The sequence below is a fragment of the Carettochelys insculpta genome, chromosome 1 (assembly GCF_033958435.1).
Source record: "Carettochelys insculpta isolate YL-2023 chromosome 1, ASM3395843v1, whole genome shotgun sequence".
Taxonomy (NCBI): Eukaryota; Metazoa; Chordata; order Testudines; family Carettochelyidae; genus Carettochelys; species Carettochelys insculpta.
Window position 1 is genome coordinate 45,006,529 of NC_134137.1, and position 18,930 is coordinate 45,025,458.

The 18,930-nt window shown below is 39.9% G+C and overlaps 1 protein-coding gene across 8 annotated transcripts in view; it reads left to right on the forward strand.

Annotated features, from left to right (window-relative positions):
- ZMYM2 (zinc finger MYM-type containing 2) overlaps positions 1-18,339 on the forward strand; it is a 196,336-nt gene extending 177,997 nt beyond the window's left edge. For all 8 annotated transcript variants that reach the window (XM_074985173.1, XM_074985237.1, XM_074985228.1 and 5 more), the window contains 4 exons: positions 4,558-4,672; positions 7,031-7,282; positions 7,676-7,796; positions 11,969-18,339. In XM_074985173.1, the coding sequence (XP_074841274.1) occupies positions 4,558-4,672; positions 7,031-7,282; positions 7,676-7,796; positions 11,969-12,161 (681 nt within the window). In that variant the 3' untranslated portion in view covers positions 12,162-18,339. The remainder of the gene's footprint in view (positions 1-4,557; positions 4,673-7,030; positions 7,283-7,675; positions 7,797-11,968) is intronic.
- The last annotated feature ends 591 nt before the right edge of the window (positions 18,340-18,930 follow it).

The window sequence follows — 18,930 nt, forward strand, 5'->3', positions numbered from 1 at the left end:
AAACGGGTGTGCTTTAATGATTAATTGCACATACATCTGGAAATTTAAAAAAAAGGGTGGTGTAAGGTGATAATTATAAACTTTGAATCACAGAATGCTAGATCTGGAAGAGACCACAGGAGGTCATCAAGTCCTTCCCCTGGCCCCTGCCCAACTTTCTGCTAAAGGTTGCTGTATTTTCTCTTGTCTGACACAAGTAATTTTTCAAATGTTGTAGCTTGAATGGATTGCCTAAGATGACATAATGATGAAGCAGAATTAATCAGTTAACTGTATATATGCAGAAAATTAGAATTTTCACCAACTGTGACAATATTGATCATGACAATGACTAATTTATCCATTAGTGGATGGAGGAGACAGCTGTATGGGGCAGTGTTATTGGGCTAATCTGCCTTTGCTGAATACTGATCGCTATTGTTAGCCTGCCTTATTTTGTGGAATGTAAAAAGGTTTAATAGTTACACAAAGTGATTTAAAATACCATCATACTTCAAATCAGAAAAGCCAATGTAATTTCTTCAAAGACAATAAAAGACCCTTTGCTTCTTAGCAAAAGATGATCTGTAACTTTTATTTTGAAAGAGAGGAGCATCTCAATTTTATTTCTGTTTGTGGTGCAGAAAGCAGGCTGTCGATTAAATAATTCTAAATTCTGAGCTGAAAACTATAATGCTGAAAAATTTGAATCAGTCCAAACGTTATTTATGTATCTGTCTAATATAGAACATCACCTCTTCTTTAACCACCTGTCACACTAGCTGAATTACCTTACTGTTAAGGGAAGGTATTAGAATCAAATAATGAATCTGTTTAACCATTAAAAACATCATAAACATACGTCTCCAACTATTCCCTAGTGGAAGCTAGTTGATGTCTTTTCCTCTTGGCTGATATTTGAGAAGTTATCTTTTATTTGACAACATGTGCTACATGTTTAAGAGAATGTTTAATCTTGGGTTGCTTTCTGTCACTGTCCTTGCATTATCGTTTATCACTCTGACACCAGAACTTTTTATTAAATTTAAAACATATTCATTACTAAAAAAATAAGCCATCTGCTTATAAAAGTGTTCTTCCAATAGTTCTACTCTCTGCAGATTGTTCTTTTGTTTCCTCAGCGTACCTAGAATTTCTGTTGCCAACATTAATTACGTACCTAATTTAATTTTAAGTTCTCATAGTAAACTATTTGTCTTTCATGGACATGAATCCAGAAAACCTAACACAAAAATAATATATTGTGATACTGGAGTAGCATTCTTAATTGATCGTGCCATTGCAACTCTTGTGTCTGTGTGTATTTGATATGTCAATTGAAATAGTGCCTGTATATCTCATTGTGGTTTTGGGCCCAGTTGTGCTAGATCAGTTGTGGTTGACCTGCAGCCTGCATGCAGCTCAATGGGGCTCCACCTGCAGTCCCCACCAGACCTGTGGTCTGCCTCCCTCCCCCTCACACACTGGAGCCCTGCGCTTCCTACACCTCCCCCTCCATCCCAACACTTTTGGAGCACCTCAGATTCATTTAGTCTCCATTCTTTTCCTTCCCTCCCCTTCCCAAGCTGCAATGTTGTGAATCTTCAGAGGGCTGCTGATGGAACCCCATGGGCTATGGGCTGCTGCAGCCCACTGAGATGAGCCCTGCAGCCAGCTCACTCTTCTTTGTTGCCCAGAGTTGTGCTAGACACTGTTCAATGCAGAGACCATGTCTTCCTGTGCATTTCAAGAACTTAGAGTTCACAAAGAGAGATGTACACACAAGCAGTCACAGTGACAAGCAGGCATCTTGGCAATTCCAGATTTTGTGCCTTGTAAGGAAATATACTCTAATTTGAGGATATCTTCAATTATCCTCTTTCCTTGTTTCATTCAAGCAAAAGTTGGTTCAGACTTTCTCCTGGGACCTAGCACTGAGAATGGTTTTTAGTTTATAATGTACTAAATTTAATCCTGTTGTCCCTGTGCGCAACAAAGCCTGGCTCTCTTCTTATGCATTACATCCGTTCCTCTCTGCTGATAACACAGATTGAAATCCATGGAATGGAGAATAAATATATCTTCCAGGAAAACTGTTAAAGGATTTGAACAGAAGGAGCTTTGATAAGCCAGGAAGGTTAATGTCAGATATTAGTTGTTGAAGGATTTTGTTAGTATGATAAAAACAAAACTAATATGAAAAAATCTTCAGACTTAGGTGGTCAAATAAAACAGATAACTGCCCTATGGAGGAAATTGAAATTGAGAGATTGCAACATGGTTTACCAGAAAAAAAGTATATTTTGTTTTCGGCTCAAAGGAATAACTTTGAGAAAGAAAGCTGAGAAATTATCTGGGCAGGTAAATACAGTAATCCCTCGAAATGCACGATTTCGAGTTGTGCTGAACTTACATTAATGCAAGTTAAGTGCAACTCAAAATCCTGCTCCCCCTGGCCCTCGCTCAGCTCCCCAGCCATGCATGACCGCAGTTCAACCCCCACAACAGCTTACCCTTCCCCCTCATGCACGCTGCTCCGGCTCACCCTTCCCCTAACACACGCAGCTCTTGCTCAGCTCCCAGGCTTAATGCTCCCCAACGCCCCTCCTTCCCCAACCCCAGGACTTACCTTTCTAAAGGAGCTCCAGGTGCTCCTGCTGCTTCCTCAGCTGTAGAACATGCGTTCTGCCGGGGAAAAAAGCCACCCCCCAACCTACACAAAATTCAAGTTATGCAAGGGTGCGTGGGAATGCAGCCCTGTCATTACTCGAGGGACAACCGTAATAATAATTAAAAAAAAAAGTCATGATTTGAGAACAGTATTAAGCCATCCTGCAGATACCAGAAAATTTTCCATGGCTCTAAATCAAATCAGCGGTGTTTTAGTAACTTAGGCTACACCTACACTAACTCTGGAAGATCCACCATTTAGGTTTGATCTTCTGGAATGTCATTTCTTCCATGCACAAATGGCTCATTCCCGGGTCAGCGTTAACCCCGGAACTCCTTGTGAGCCGTGAGGATTAAGGAAGGTCAACAGGAGGAGCGCTCCTGTCAACCTTCTGCTGTGAAGACAGGTGTGGAAGTTGACAGCTGCAAAGTCAATTTTTGTCTTGCAGTTGGCGTATCAAAAATCATATAGCAGCTGTCGACTTTCCAGGTAAGTGTAGACATAGCCTTAGTATCAGAATTTGTAACTAATACTGTCCAAAAAGGTTGCTTAGGAAGGCAAGGAGAAGGATAGAGAATATTTCTGGCTTCCAGTGGAATTACCATTGTTGTCAGGACTAGAGAGTGTTGCAGGGATGGGGTTAGCTTTGAGCATAATGAGGGTCATGTAGAACCCTTACTTGTACTTGTTTTTCTGATTTTGATGTGCCTTGAAAGCACATAAGAATATTTTTAAAGGGACACTTGGAGAAAAAAGCATGAATATGTTCAAGACCCAAATAAATGTGCTAACCAAAACAACGGTAAAAATAAGTTGTGGTAGCCTCTTGAGACTGTTGCATTACCTGATTTAGAATGTAAGAGATTGAAAATTTCATGTCTTCAGTAGTGAAAATATTTGTAAGGGTTTAAAATTTTTATGGAACTATTTTTGTAAATGTATCCAGTATGTATTGGTTCTCTGAAATAAGGTATTGTGTATTAAGAGACTTAAGACTTCAATAAAAGTGTACAGATTCATTTTTTCTTTCTATAAAGCTAAATGATAAGGTAGTCAAGATATGCTGAACTTCTGCTTAATACAAATGAGGGCTGTGTTTAATGTTATTTCAAGGATGTGTACAGAAATAGATGCCATTTGCAGAAGTGAGCACATGTTTTTTCAGTCTGTCACTTTTATTGTAATCACTAGCAACAGGCTGGTTTTTGCTAAGATAATACTGAAGTGGAAGTTTTAAGAAGCCAATACTCCATTTCTTAGAAATGTCTCCAGAGAGGATAATGTCAATACTAGCATAGCCCTTATAATTAATTTTTGGTCAGTGTTCAAAAGAGCAACCACTTCTGTCTGTAAAATAAGGAGGATTAAGATAATTAGGCATTAGGCTGAAGAATATTCAGGCACTTTGCCTAGTCTGCCAGTTTTCTTGTAATATTCTGCATCATTGTCATGAATAAATACTTTTTTTTTATTCTGACTTTGAAATAAAGGTAATTTTTTATTTCCATTATTTTTGTCAATATTCACACTTTGTTTAAAATGTCATCCTGCTTAAAAATGTGTATTATGAAGGCCTAACTGAAAATGAAAAATAAGTGTTGGTACCACAAATAAATACTTTAGATTATAGAGATTTAAAAAATATCCTGTTCATTGATATGCATGAGGCTTCTAATTAAACCAATATTTTAATATTTAATATTTTATCCAATATTTTTCTCTGTAACTTCGTTGTACTCAGTGTTATATGACTTAAATGTTACACTACTTTGTTTTTTAGCCAGCATGTAACAACTAAAGTATTGGAAAATTCTGATGTATTATGAGAAGAAACGCAGGCTCATAGCAGAAGTTATTTTGTCATTAATTCTCCCAACACAGCAAATATTCTTTGTTCTTATTTTTAGTACTTGTATGGAAGCAATCGAAAAGACAATATATTTATTAATCCAAGCTACCAGAGGTTTGAGCAGGAGTTAAATAAAATCCTTAGAAGTTGGCAACCAAGCATACTTCCAGATGGTAATTTTTTTTTTTTGTCATGCACCTTCTTCTACTAGCAGTTGCGTATTCTGAGGAATGCAGATATACACAAATATTTTAAGCCTTGTGTTGGTGATTGATAAAATTAAAACAAGTAAATTCGTAGGTATCATTCACTTCACCTAACTGCCTCCCATTCCTCCCTCTTCCTCCAAATCATTGTAAGAGATGAATCCAGCCTACTGAACAGCAGCTGTGCAAAGAAGATGCAGCCACAGTAAGACAATTTAGGAAATGGCGGCAAAGGTGAACCTGTACTCCTCCACTCCTTTAAGGCATCAGTTACTGTGTAGGAGAGGAACATCTGCACTAGCCATGTACACATACTCGAGGAAAAAACAGAAGGCCTGGGTAGTGCCTCCTCTTTGCCAAAAGGAATCTCAGTCCTTTTCAGAATCTAGGGGTGAAAGACATACCACTGTTCCCTGGGAATGAGAGGGGAAACTCTGGGGAAGCAATTGCGAAGTAGCAATTATGGCCATCACTCCACCTTTGAAGCTGGAACAGCCCTGTTGTTTCTCTTCCTCTCTTTCAAGCTATTCCAGCTCCTTGGTGAATAGGAGAAGGGGGCAAAAATACCGTTTCCCAGACAGTCTCCTTTCTTTCCTCTCGAGATTGTGATCTGTCAGTCTGCCCTAGAATTTGTCCAGCACAGATTTATGGGAAGAAGGGAAATTCTGCTTTCCTTTCTCCCTTTCCTCCAGTCAGGGCCATCCCAAGGGTTTGTGCCACCCTAGGTGGACTATGACCTTGGTGCCCTCTCCCCTCACAAGCACATATTGAGTATAGAGAAAAATGAGACATCTAGAATGAAATTTTACCTTTATTTACGTGACAGTTGAAATGCACAATATAGAATATTTTATTGATTTTTTCTACTTTTCGTTAATCATAACATAATTATACCATATAGAGTAAACTGCCCAGTAGCTGACCTTTTAAAGTTCTAACCATTTTGAATTGTACACAGTATTTCTGTTCAGCGCTATAGACAGTTGTGTTTCAAGTTGCTGCAACTGTCTTCCTTCCAAAGGAAATTTTAAGCAACTTTTCCAACTAAATTAACAAAGTAGAGAACAATGATAGTAAAGTAGAAGACTATTTATGTTAAACTAAAAGATAATGAATTAAAATGATTAGTAAGAATGATTAAATGTGGACTTAAATGCACAAAAAGAGAAAAATTATGAATGCATGTAGCTCTCTGCCCATTGAAACCTTTCCTGGTGAGTCACTGCACATGTGATGACATCATAGTAATATACACCTAGTAAATGTTAATTTATTTTATCATTTCAGTGTTTACTTAAAAGTATTAAAAATTGAAACAGAAGGCCAGAATTGTTATTATCAAACGTTATTGCAATAAGAAGGGAGAGGAATGCATATTGTGAGTTTAACATTAGCAGTCAGATGTTCAAAAATCAGGGCTTAACAAATGTTGCAAGTTCAACACATACAAATTCTTCGTGGGCACAGTGTCTTCAGGAGTACAGCTCACAAGAGGGCAGAATGACTGAACTGCCAGACCTCACCCTTGGGCAGCAAACCTGGGTGTGCTCTTTTGAAGCTATGCTGTGACACATTTTAACTGTATTTGCATATACAGCCATGCTCCACAATATGAAATAAATAATACAACTCAATTTCTGACACGGCAATGGTGCCCTGATTTACAAGTAAAATATTTGATATTTTCATTGATAAGAGAGAACTTATTTTTATAAATACAGAAAAAGTTCACTTGTGTCTAATTTGGCTCCCCTTAAAGCAGGGTGTCCTAGACGACTGCCTGGTTTGCCTATATGGTTGGGCTGGTCCTGCCTCCAGTTATCTTAAGTCTGCAGTAGCCTCTTTAGATAGCAACTGCTGCTGTAGCTGAAGTGTTTTCTGGATAAGGCTTCTGTCTTCAGTTAGAGTAAAATTGAGAGGGTCAGTCAGGACCCTTACATATGCCAAAAAACTCTCAAACTCACCCCACAAACATAAGTGCTTTTTTTTTTTTTTTTTAATTGAAGGTCCAAGGTTGCTCACTTTCTTTATGAAGTGGCACCAGTTATGTGAGTGACACTTGAAGAATCCTGTTAAAATAGTTCTAAAAAGGAACTGTATCTGTTTCTTGCCTGTGTGGAAATTGCTGTTGTCTTCCTCAATCAGTGGGCTTCCATTTCTCTTCTTAGGGATGTGTGCAGATAGTGTTACTTGGAATACTGAAAATTTTGTTTCATTTTTGTAATTGATAGAACTTTCCGATTCTTTTGAATATGAGTTGTTTTTGCCTCATTGTATTTTCTCTCTAATAGTGTTTTTTTTTTTTCTTTTCCCCACTCCTGGAAGGGTCAATATTTTCTCGAGTTGAAGAAGATTATCTTTGGAGGATAAAACAGCTCGGATCACACTCTCCATTTGCTCTTCTGAATACACTGTTCTACTTTAACACTAAATATTTTGGCCTGAAAACAGTGGAACAGCACTTAAGACTTTCCTTTGGCACTGTTTTTCGACAGTGGAAAAAAAATCCTCGAACGATGGACAGTAAAGCTTGTCTTCGATACCAGGTTTCTTCTCTGTGCGGAGCTGGTAGTGAAGGTACTATTGATGGTTTCAAAATAAGTATTGAATGGGCATCCAAATTTTTGCCCAGTTGAGGGCCACTTTGGCACCTTGCCAGGAGCTTGAGAACTGAACCTCATTTGCATAAAAATGAGAAGTGTGCAGCTACTGGATCTTCAATGTGAGCATGTGGTCTGCAGAGACTACACAGTCCCTGCATTAAATGTTCCCTTTTGATCTAAGTAGCCTCTGTGTCAAGTGCTAGAACCTTTTCTGTGGGCTACATCTCCAGTTTAGAGATGCAAATGACTGCATTGCAGTATTTTGGGTTGTACTTCTATTCACCCTAATGAATTATGTTAAATGAAAACAATTATACTAGCTAAAGTTTTCAAGTTTGGGCTTAGGTGGGTTTTTTCCTTTTTAAAGATAAGATTACTACTGGAAAAAGGAAACATGAAGATGATGAGCCAGTGTTTGAACAAATTGAAAATACATCAAATCCTGCTAGATGTCCCGTGAAAATGTTTGAGTGCTATCTATCTAAGAGGTGAGTGTTTCCATGTAATAGTGTAGGGGTGTTTTTAGAATAGTTAGGGTACAGAAGGGGAGACAATTAGGGTACAGTGCAAAATAATGTTAAACAAATTAAGGAATATAGTGCTTGTAAAATGTGCCGGACTGAAAGCACTGAAATACAGAGCATGAATTTCTCCCTTCTGTTCTGTAGGAAGGACTCCCAAATAGGGGTCAGAGCATGTTTTTTTTCTATCTGTTGTATTAAATCATGAGAGTCTCTGCTCAGGCTTGCCAACAGGAGGTCCATTTGACTCTGATACTGATGTTAGGTCTCTTAAGCTACGTCTACACGTGTATGTGACATCGAAATACCTTATAAGCTATTTCGATGAATAGCGTCTACACGTCCTTCAGGGCTGGTGCCGTCGACGTTCAACTTCGACGTTGGGCAGCACCACATTGAAGTAGGCACTGCAGGGGAGCGTCTACAGACCAAAGCGGCCCACATCGAAATAAGGGTGCCAGGAACAGCTGCAGACAGGGTCACAGGGCGGACTAGCACTTCCCGGGCAACAGCAAGCCACTCCCTTAAAGGGCCCCTCCCAGACACACTTGCACTAAACAGCACAAGATCCACAGAGCCGACAACTGGTTGCAGACCCTGTGCATGCAACATGGATCCCCAGCTGCAGCAGCAGCAGCCAGAAGCCCTGGGCTAAGGGCTGCTGCATACGGTGACCATAGAGCCCCGCAGGGGCTGGAGAGAGCGTCTCTCAACCCCTCAGCTGATGGCCGCCATGGCGGACCCCACTATTTCGATGTTATGGGACGCGGATAGGCTACACATGCCCTACTTCGACGTTCAACGTCGAAGTAGGGCGCTATTCCCATCTCCTGATGGGGATAGCAACTTCGACGTCTCACCGCCTTACGTCGATTTCAACTTCGAAATAGTGCTCGCCACGTGTAGACGTGGTGGGCGCTATTTTGAAGTTGGCGCGGCTACTTAGACCCGGCTTTAGTATTGCATATTGGTTCACAAAACAGCCTTATTTTGTGTATCCCTTCAGGAAGTCATGTGATAGCAACAACTTTCAGTTAGTACTGATTTTCGGGATTTAGAAACATTAGGGCTAAAAAAAACTCCACTATCCTTTGATTTACTCTATGTGGATGTTAAATAAGAATGTGAAATACATACAAGAAAACCACAAGGTATTTGAACTTGGAGAGGTTCCAATACTCAACACCAAGGTAGTGCCTTTTATTTGTGGTGCTATTACAGGTTGAACCTCTCTAATCTGGACACTCTCATCTGGTAGCATCCGTAATCCAGCGTGATTTTAGTTAGCTGGATGACCACTTATCCTGGGTCTGCCCAAGTTTCCCATAGACCCATAAAATTTATTTCTAGCCCCCAATCCTGGTTCTCAGTGTTCTGTGCTGTTATTTAACTGTAATTTACCTCTAAATGTCTTCTAAGAGCCATTTAAGCAGTGGAAGTATTGGTAATGCTGCTACACAATATTAACCTTTTGTGGTCCAGCAAATTCATCTGGCATCAGTCAGGTCTGGAGGGTGCTTCATTAGAGGGGTTCAACCTATATATGGTTATTCCAAGCAGATATTCTCTATTTTTATTGAAGGCAAATGTTTTAACGTTTTTTTCCTTAGTAATTAAAAGACTCTCAAACAGCTGTAATTCTACTTTTAACAGACTCCAGCTGCATACAAGTATTATTTTGATCTGTTCAGAATGAATTAGTATTAATTTGAGCAAGTTATGTCTTTCCCTGTAATCTTTATTGTGCTTGTGAATGTATGAGTTGATTTTAATAGCTCAGTTGTGTGATTTTCAGTCAAACAAAAATCCCATTGAAAATAAGTTGCCCATTCGTTACAATTTACTTAGAAATTCTATTGTGCAAATATATTATGCAGTAATTTTTTGCAAAGATCTGGAGTTTATTCTCATTTGAAGACTGCTTATATGGCTAATAAAGTCCACATTTAGATAGTTTTGCTGTAGTCCAGGCAAAATGCATGTGTAAAAATATTTTCATAATAAGAATCAGCAATTTTGTCACTGACCTATCACTTAGAAGTGGATGGATGTTTTCCCTTAAAAGAACTAATTTAAAAAAAAAAACATGGGAGACAAAACTTAATTTTCATTTCAAAAGTTGAATATTTTGAAAATGCTTCTATGGTAGGAAACTGAGGAACTTAAAATGGGAAACATTTTCAACTTCTAAATAGAAGACATGACTGATAATTGCTGTGATATAGATATATATATCTGTCAGTTATTATGTTGCATTCTTATGCAAACTGAGGGAACTTACATTGCAGGTTCTGCAAGTGAATAATCTAAGTTCCATACAAAGTATTATATAAATCCAAAAATGTTTTAGCAGACTGCATTGTATCCTTAAAAAGCGAGGATATAGTTTGAATGTATGGCAGAAACAAAGTTCAAATATGGAATTTTACATCCATAGTTTCTCAAAGTGGTTCACAGTGTTATATTAAATATTTAAAAACCAGTTCCAATTAAATAGTCCGTTCCCTGCTAAAATAGGTTTGCTTGGATACTAAAGTCACACACTGAGAGGAGTGTACATACTTGTATACTGGAGAGAGATATTTTTGTTAACTACTACTATTACATATGTTCCCTAAATTGTCAAGCAATGGTCCCTATATTCTGTAAGTGGATTTGAAATTAAATGAGTGAAAGGAAAGAGAAAAGTAAACAATTTTAGATGCTTCCTGAATAGCTCTTCTTTTCCTAATAATGTCACAAGTTTAAAATAAAATATCTTCATATGGGTCTTGGTGATTCTCCCGCATTAGAGTTGCAGGTGGTCTCCCCTGCTCTTGTTTGCTACCACACCTGTTAATGTCCTCACCCAATGCTCAATTGAAGTTTATTTTATAAAATCTCTTTAAAACAATAATTAAAACTCTTCTCTCAATTTTCAACCAATGGCCCCCTATATTCTGTAAGTGGGTTTGAAACTGTTACTTGAGAATCAGCTGACAACCTACAGCTGTAATTTTAAAAGGATGACTCACTTTCAGCAGCTAACATTTCATAGCCAGCTTCAACATAAAACAGGTCTGATTGTTGAGAATCAGGTGAGCTTATTAAAACGCTTAAATGTAATACAACCCTGGGAAATAGGATATGCCAAAGTGTAGAATGTTCTGGGCCATGGAGGGCTCTATGGGTTATGGGGATGGGGTGCCCCACTCCCAGGGGCACATGTGGCTCTGTGCCTCCCATCGGCATCCCTCACACACACACACCCCACTGTGGGAGTGGCAGGGGAGCAGCCTCCTTGGAAGCACAGCCACTTTGCTTCTCTTCCTGCAGCTGTGGGGGAAGGACAGTGGCAGTGCTCAGAGTTGGTTCCTCCTCCCCCTGCCAAGGTCTGGGTTTTCGGATTACAGAAGTTCTAGTGTATTTCAAATCCAAACAGTTTCCAACAATTACATCTATTTCTATCACAACAGGAAAGTAACTGCTGTCAGATTTCAGCTGACAGACTTTGGGATAGCCAGCTAAATAGTTTGACCCAAAAGGCACGTATCAGGATTATTGGCTCTTAAAATCTATGGTATTAAAGGGGAGGAAATAATTTAACAACATCATAATAAAATTGTCAATTTTTTTGAGACTCTCCTAGATGGGCATCTTTGTGTTGTTCACTAGCTTAAAGTATTCTGAGCTGCATCTGAACCACAACAGCACCGTGTTCACCAGATTTCCCTGGATCAGTAGTAACCTGCAAAATAACTTCATAAGGGAAACAAGCAGGCCCATTCAGTAGGAATCAGGAGCTAAAAGAGCAAGATAGGTAAAGCCTTATGACAGAACAGACCTTGGGGAGAAAAAGCAGGAAAAGAGGTTTTGAGGTTTATTTTGTCTCTTAATTTTAGAAAATGTAAAATAGTTTTTAGTTTATAGAAAACTAGATTGAAAAAGCAACCTCTGCTGGATATGAATGCTTGAAGGAATTTATGCCACCATAAGGTTCCATTTCAAAACAAAGGGGCATTATTTTTCCACATTAATCCTCAACTCCTGTTGTGTATATTTAGTTATAGTTGTACACACAGGATGCTAAAAATCAAAACATATTATACATTCATCATGAGAAACCTTGGCTCTTCTAACCATTTTTTTTCTCCTGTTAGCCCACAGAATCTTAATCAGAGAATGGATGTGTTCTATTTACAACCGGAATGCTCCGTTTCCTCGGATAGCCCTGTCTGGTATACTTCGACTTCACTGGACCGCAACACTTTGGAACATATGCTCGTACGGGTTCTTTTAGTAAAAGACATTTATGATAAAGACAATTATGAACTGGATGAAGAGCTAGATTAAAATAAACTTCCGAAAGCTGTCAGGAAAAACAAAACAGCATTAGATAGTCATGCTGCTAGACCTTTATTATGGAAAACATTTCAAGTTTACTTTTTGTTTTATGAGTTTTGTAGCAGTGTACCCTGACCTGGGTATTACCATGTAAATAATCCGTGAGTGAAAGTTGCCATTATTCTATGTAGTGGTTTTAGGATACTTAACAAACACATTCAAGTTCATTTTTTATTATTTATTTGATTAGGTATGTTTGTAACTTTTTACATTGCGAAATATGAATGAGAATGTGCCATGTGTAATTTTTTTTCTTGTAGTAAGAAACATCCATATTGCACAACTCTACTGTTGCAAGCTTCCTTGAAAGGAGAGGCTCTTTTACTGGGTTCTTCAACCAGATGGTTGTGTGTGGGTAGCACTACTAAAGTTTAGAACTTGCTGTGTCTTTCAGGATTTTTAAATAAATTGTAAACTAATAGGTTTTTTACTTTTTAGTTACTGAAGCCTTACAAGGTTATGTAGAGAGATTCCATCTTATGTACCAAAAATAGACAAAAAAGAATGCTGTCAATATTGGTGTACTGTAATGTGACTCTATGCTGGTGGAAACAACTTTTTTTGTTGCCCTTATTAAAACCTTAGTGTCCTTTCCTTATTTGTGACTCTCTGAATTGCCCCTTCAAATAAAATATATATTAAAAATGAGTATAAGTGTAAGGCATGTGATCATCTAGACATTTATTTTGTAAAAATGTCTGATGGCTGTGCTACAATTTTCTTTTCGATTTTTATTTTGCCAAGCATAAATGCTAGTTACCTCATATTTCTATAAATCGGTCCTTCTTAGCCTTAGGAAAGGGGAGTTTAATGCAGTATTACGTACAGTAATACGGCATGCTAAATTTTTTAACTTTTTTCATTTGTCGTTGCTATGCTGTACTTAAATACAACTAAAATTTGATTTATGGGTTGTGAGAGTTCTTTTAACTAATGTCTTCATTAAAGATACAGAAGACACATGAAGTTCCAGGAAGTCAAAAGATAATTTAAAAAAGAAAAATATTTATTTTGTATAAGGAATCTGATTTCCTCTTGTATATGTTTAGTCTCTAAAGTTTTGTTTGTTCCCTGCTCTTGTTTGACTAATGCAGGTAATGTGGTGGTTTGTGCAATTGTATTTCCTATAGTATGCAAGAAATCATAGTACAGCATTCTGTGAACAAGTAGATAATTAGTATGGCATTCCTAATGATTTAAGTAGCTGTTGATAAGAATGAATTACTGAGATGAAGGAAAGAAAAATAATTTTCTTTGTTAAATTCTTAAATTCCTTTTTAATTTGTTTTATGTGTCTTTTTTGCCATGAAATTCATTTCCTGCAAAGAGGCATAACTTTTTCATTTTCCTTATTATAGAAGAATGGACATGGGGATGCTTACTTCTATAAAGAGAAATAAAGCTGCAAGTGCTTTGTTTTGATAAAGAAATTTCTTCAAATTTCTGCTGCTCTCTTTTGTCCATGAGTATTTATTAGCTTCAGATAGAAAAGCCGATGAATTTAATAATAGAAAAGCAGATGAAAATACACATTTTTAACTTTTCTTTATTTTGATTGGCTGAATCTGCACTAGGTCCCCCAAAATTATTGCAGTTATACCATTACCTGAAAAGGCAGGCAACAAGTCACAGCACCGATCAATAGATAATCTAACATATGATGTTCATTAGTCTGTTGATTGTTGCCCTAAAATGTTCCCTTTTTCCAAGCAGTGATGCCACTTCAGTAACTAAAACAATGCCTGTTTTTTCAAGCAGCATTAGTCTAAAATATCCATGAGATAGAAAAGGCACTTAGTTTTAAAATAAATTTCAAGCATTATAATCACAATTTTAATGTTTGTGTTGTGAGAAGTAAGTTTCCAATTCAGTGAAGTACTTGAGTACAAATTTAACTTTAAGCAAGTTTAGTGGAACTACAAATATTATCAACCTACTTTTAGTTAAGCTTGTGCTTAGCACCTCAGTTCAGCAAAGCACTTAAATAATGCTCAACTTTGAGAGAGAAATTTGAACTATAAGGCTACAGTTACACTTACAGCCCTCTGTTGGCAGAGGTCACCATCAGGAGATGTTTCCCAGCAAAACCCCTGTCAACAGCATGGTCACACACCAAAGTGGTTCAACAGAGCAATTCACTCTGTCGACAGAACGGGGGCCTGGAAGCCCTGCAAACAAACTCATGCTTGGGAAGCCCTTCTGGTGCTATGGCCAGGCACACCCTTAAAGCACAACCCAGCCAATGCCCGCCAAAGCTGAGCCTCTCAGTGGTCTATGAGGCACACACAGGCTAGGCCTGCATGCTTCCCCTCAGGGATCAAACATAGGCCACAGCCAGCACGGACCAGGAGCAGCCCAACTGCTGCAAGTCCTGCTCCTGATCCTGCTGGACCCCTTTCACTTAATCTGGTGGGGACCTGGTGGACCCCAAGGCCCATAAGGATGCCCCGGTGGTCTAGCTTGTCCTTGTCCCCCTGGATGCCACAGCAGGTGTAGCAGCACAACACCAGCGCTGTCTGGTGGGAGCACCTAGTGATGGGGGGAATGGGAGACAACCAGTGGCTCCAAAACTTCTGAATGAGAAAGGACACCTTTCAGATCTGTGCACCTGGCTCATCCCCGCACTATGGCACCAGGACACCGAATGTGACTGGCCATCCCAGTGGAGAAGCGAGTAGCCATCACTGTGAGGAAGCTTGCCACCCCAGATAGTTACCACTCGGTGGGGAAGTGAACCCCAGGGTCATCCTGATGCAGGTAAGCCACTCCCAGGCCATGGGCTTAGTATGGCAGCGAAGGGGGAAGGATGGAGCCCTGTCAAATGGGAGGAGAGCCGGGGGGGGAGTTTGGGGAAGCCCACCCTACTCTCTGAGACCCGCGGGACGGGACGGGAGGGGGAGGGGCAAGCCGCAAAGGTCCAGGGGACGCCACCTGTGTGTGTTCACTCTCTTCTGCTTCCAGGTGGTGAGGGTTACCAACAGCATCCCGCTGGGGAGGTTTATCTGAGTTGACAACCTGGATGCAACCACAGCTGGATTTGACGCCTCAGGCTTCCTGAACTGTTTGGGGGCAGTTGACAGGACACACATATCAATCCGTGACCTGGACTACAGTGTGGCATGCTACATAAAGAGGCCTCCTGCAGGCCCTGGTGGACCACCGTGGTTAGTTCTCCAACATCTATATCGTGTGGGCAGGCCAGGCGCATGATGTCAGGGTCTTCAGGAACTCTGGCTTCTGCCATGGGATGACAACGAGCACATGGCTGTTGGAGATGCCCTTGTGCTGTGTCTTGCCATGGCTAATGTGGCCCATACACTGGCCACCAGAAAAAGGAGCTCTTCAACGCCTACCTGTGTCTCCCAGTCAAGTGCCCTTTCGGGTGTTTCACCGTGAAGTTTTCCTGTCTCCTCACCTGCCTGGATGTGGAGGAGGACCTGGTCCCTGTGGTGGTGGCCACCTGCTGCACCCTCCACAACGTAGTGGAGGGGAAGTAGGAGATCTTCCTCCAAGGGTTGGGGGTTGGAGGTAGACCATGCCTACAAGCCGCTAGCCACGGCCCCAGCCCACCAGGTGGACACAGACAGGGTCCTCATCAGGAAGGTCCTACTGGTGACTTTCTCCCAATGATGCGCACACACACACACACCCCTAGGTGCCCCCGGCGGGGCCCTTGGACCTACAGTTCTACCCCATCCCCTCTGTGACCCCTTCCCAATAAAGAAGGACACAAGGTTGGTGAAAAAAGAACCTTATATAAACAACAACATGAAAATGTGTATAAAAAAGTCAATAAGGTAAACTATTTACAAAGGGCGATCATGGGTAACTATATTGAGGGATGGGGGGATCTGAACACTGTTTGGGGGGGCTTGGCTTGGGATATGTGGGAGGTGTTAAAATAAACATCACTAACCCAAACTCTGTCCCAGTGCAATTATTGGAAGCTATGTACAAGGGAGGCAGGGAGTTTGGGACAGGGTATGTTGGGGGCTTCATTCTCAGGAGAGGGATGTTGAGGGCTGCAACCCTGCATAGGAGCAGCACTCCAAGTGGCCTTAGCCGCAGGTTCTGCCCCTTCCCCCCCCACCGTGGGGTGCGGCATCCCCATGAGGGCTGGGTTGGGGCTGGGAGCACGGTGAGGTATGGGTGTCCATGCCCTGCCAGGGCTTCGGCCAGGTGAACATCCCTGGGTGTGTTTCTGCACTTTGCACTGGAGTCCAGGATGAGGGCCTCTTTACCACAAAGGGTTATGAGGTCCTGCAGCTCAGGGTGTGTCCGTAGGGCAACCTGCTTTTTCAACCCCAGCGTGGTTCTTGGGACCCTCGGGGTACATCCTCTGGGTGTGTGGGGGGGTGTGTCATGGAAGGCCTGGCTCATCCTTAAGTGCCTCAGGGAGTGGCTAGCCACACGTGCAGCTGGCAGGATGTGGCTCTGCTGCTTGCTGGGGCCAACTTCCTGCCATGAGGTTTCTGGAGCTGCCTGTCTCTTTAAAAGTGGACAGAGGCACTGACCATAGAGGTCAGAGTTTTGTGGGGAGGGCGTCCCAGTACTCCAGCTGGCCAGTGCCATGGAGGACCTTACTGTCAACAAAGCTTCCCCATTGGCCATTTACACACCTGTTCCATCACTAGGATCTGTTGACAAAAGTATGCCTCGTAGCTTTGAGACAAAATACTGCCGGCAAATGTACTGGGTTTTGTTGACACAGGGTTGACAAAATTCCTTTTGTGTGTAAACTGTCCGCAGATTTTGTCAACAAAACCTGCTAGGGTAACTGTAACCTAAATGTTTTACTAGTTAAGCACATACCTAAGTGTTTTGCTGAAAGCAGTAGAAGATCCCATTTCGTGAAGATTCATAAACAGGCTTATATCCATCTCTGTTGAGGACAACATTTTAGGCCTGATTCAATAAAGGACCTAATGTTTGACTCTGTGGTTAAATTGATTATATCCCGGTATTTTTTGCCTGAATCAGAAGCTGATTGTGGATATCCTTTGAGTAAATAAGGACTCTTGCTCATATGACATACTGGAGACTAATCTACATTGTTTTCTATTTCATAAGGAAATGATGACTGAATTATATTAGAAATAATGTTATTGCCCTAAATTTCTTCTATTTTCTACTCCTGTTCCATTCCCTAATTGAAAGTACACAATTCTGGCAGGCTTTAAAATAGAAGTTTTTACATGTAGCTCCAAGCCAGTATAAAGATGGGTGACATAAAAATAATTCTTATTCCAGAAGATGGAGCTCTTCCATTATTAGCAATAATGTTTATTCAGGTGTTAGTGTATTTACATCAAACATCGTAAACTATTGAATCAGGTATACATGATGCCTCTAGATACCTGTTAATGCATAATTTGTAAGCTTTAATAGTGATGCAAATTGCAATAAACATCCTTAGCTCTAAATATATAAATAAGTGCAATTTTGTAATAATTAGGAGTTCAGGGCAAAAACTTTTGTTCTTTTTGAAGACAATTGCTAGTCAAGTTCTCAACCATCTTGGTTCCAAGGAACAACATGAAGACATAAATTAAAGTGTAGGAATGTATAGCCAACTTATACCAAGTGTCTAGGTTGATGGCTTACATCAATAATTTGTTCAATGGGTTCCTCTCCTCTCGCCTTCCCCATCTTGTGCAGAGTAAAGAGGAAAGTAAGTGCTAAGTATCTTGCTTTTCTTGGCTTTAACTGGTAATGCTCACCTGATTTAGCAATACAGCTTGTACTTGTCTGTGTGAGCCCCCTTACTTCGTGGGCACTGGTAATGTGGTAGCCTAAAGACATAACTGTTCTGCCACTTCTCAACATTTTTCACATTGTGCTAAATGTCGTCTTTTCTGCTTGAAGGAGAAGTTTTATCTAGAGAACTGACTTTCCAAAGAAACCTATATTTTTAATAATAATAATTAAAACAAAGATGGCAACTTGAAGATACTGAGAAAATTAGAGTGGCAACACTAGGCAAGATGCAATGTAAATACAACTTGCAGTGAATATTTTGTGCAAAAGGAAAAGTTCCATTTTGAAATTGTAAAAGTGTTGTTTTTCTATTAAAATGATGATTTTTATGCACTGACCTTCTGAGTGTGGAAAGAAAATATACGTTATATAAGCAAAACCAGGCCTTTGTAGTTATTGGCTTATGATATAAAGCTCAATGAGGACTTGTTAGAGAGATTAACTTTTTAATTGAGCAAAAATAGTTGTGCTGATAACCTCAACTTTTAACATACAATTTGCAAAGGATTTTGAAAAGGCTAAAAACAAAATCTAAAATGTAATAATAATTTATTTGTATTACTGTACTGCTTAGAGGCTCCATTATGCTAGGTACAAATGTACAAAAAAGTCTCTGCCCCCAAAGAGCTTGCATTTTAGAAAAAGACAAAAGGGTTGTATATGCAGAGGAGGAAAGTCGACAGACAACCAGAATGATGCTAAGCACACATCTTAGTTCTATTTTTTTCCTGCATAATTTTAAAATGTTAGCTCATTAACTATTTTTGCCTATTCTGTGTTTATTAATTTTGGTCTAATTTTCTCTTAAATAGATAAAAAATTGGGCATGTTTAATTGATTTTATTCAAAAATAATGAGTCTTAAAGAGAATGCATGTTGGGAGCTTCTGGTCTCCTACTTGTAACATAAGAACAAGTGAACACTTAGGCTGTGTCTACACAGGCACAAATCTTCGAAATAG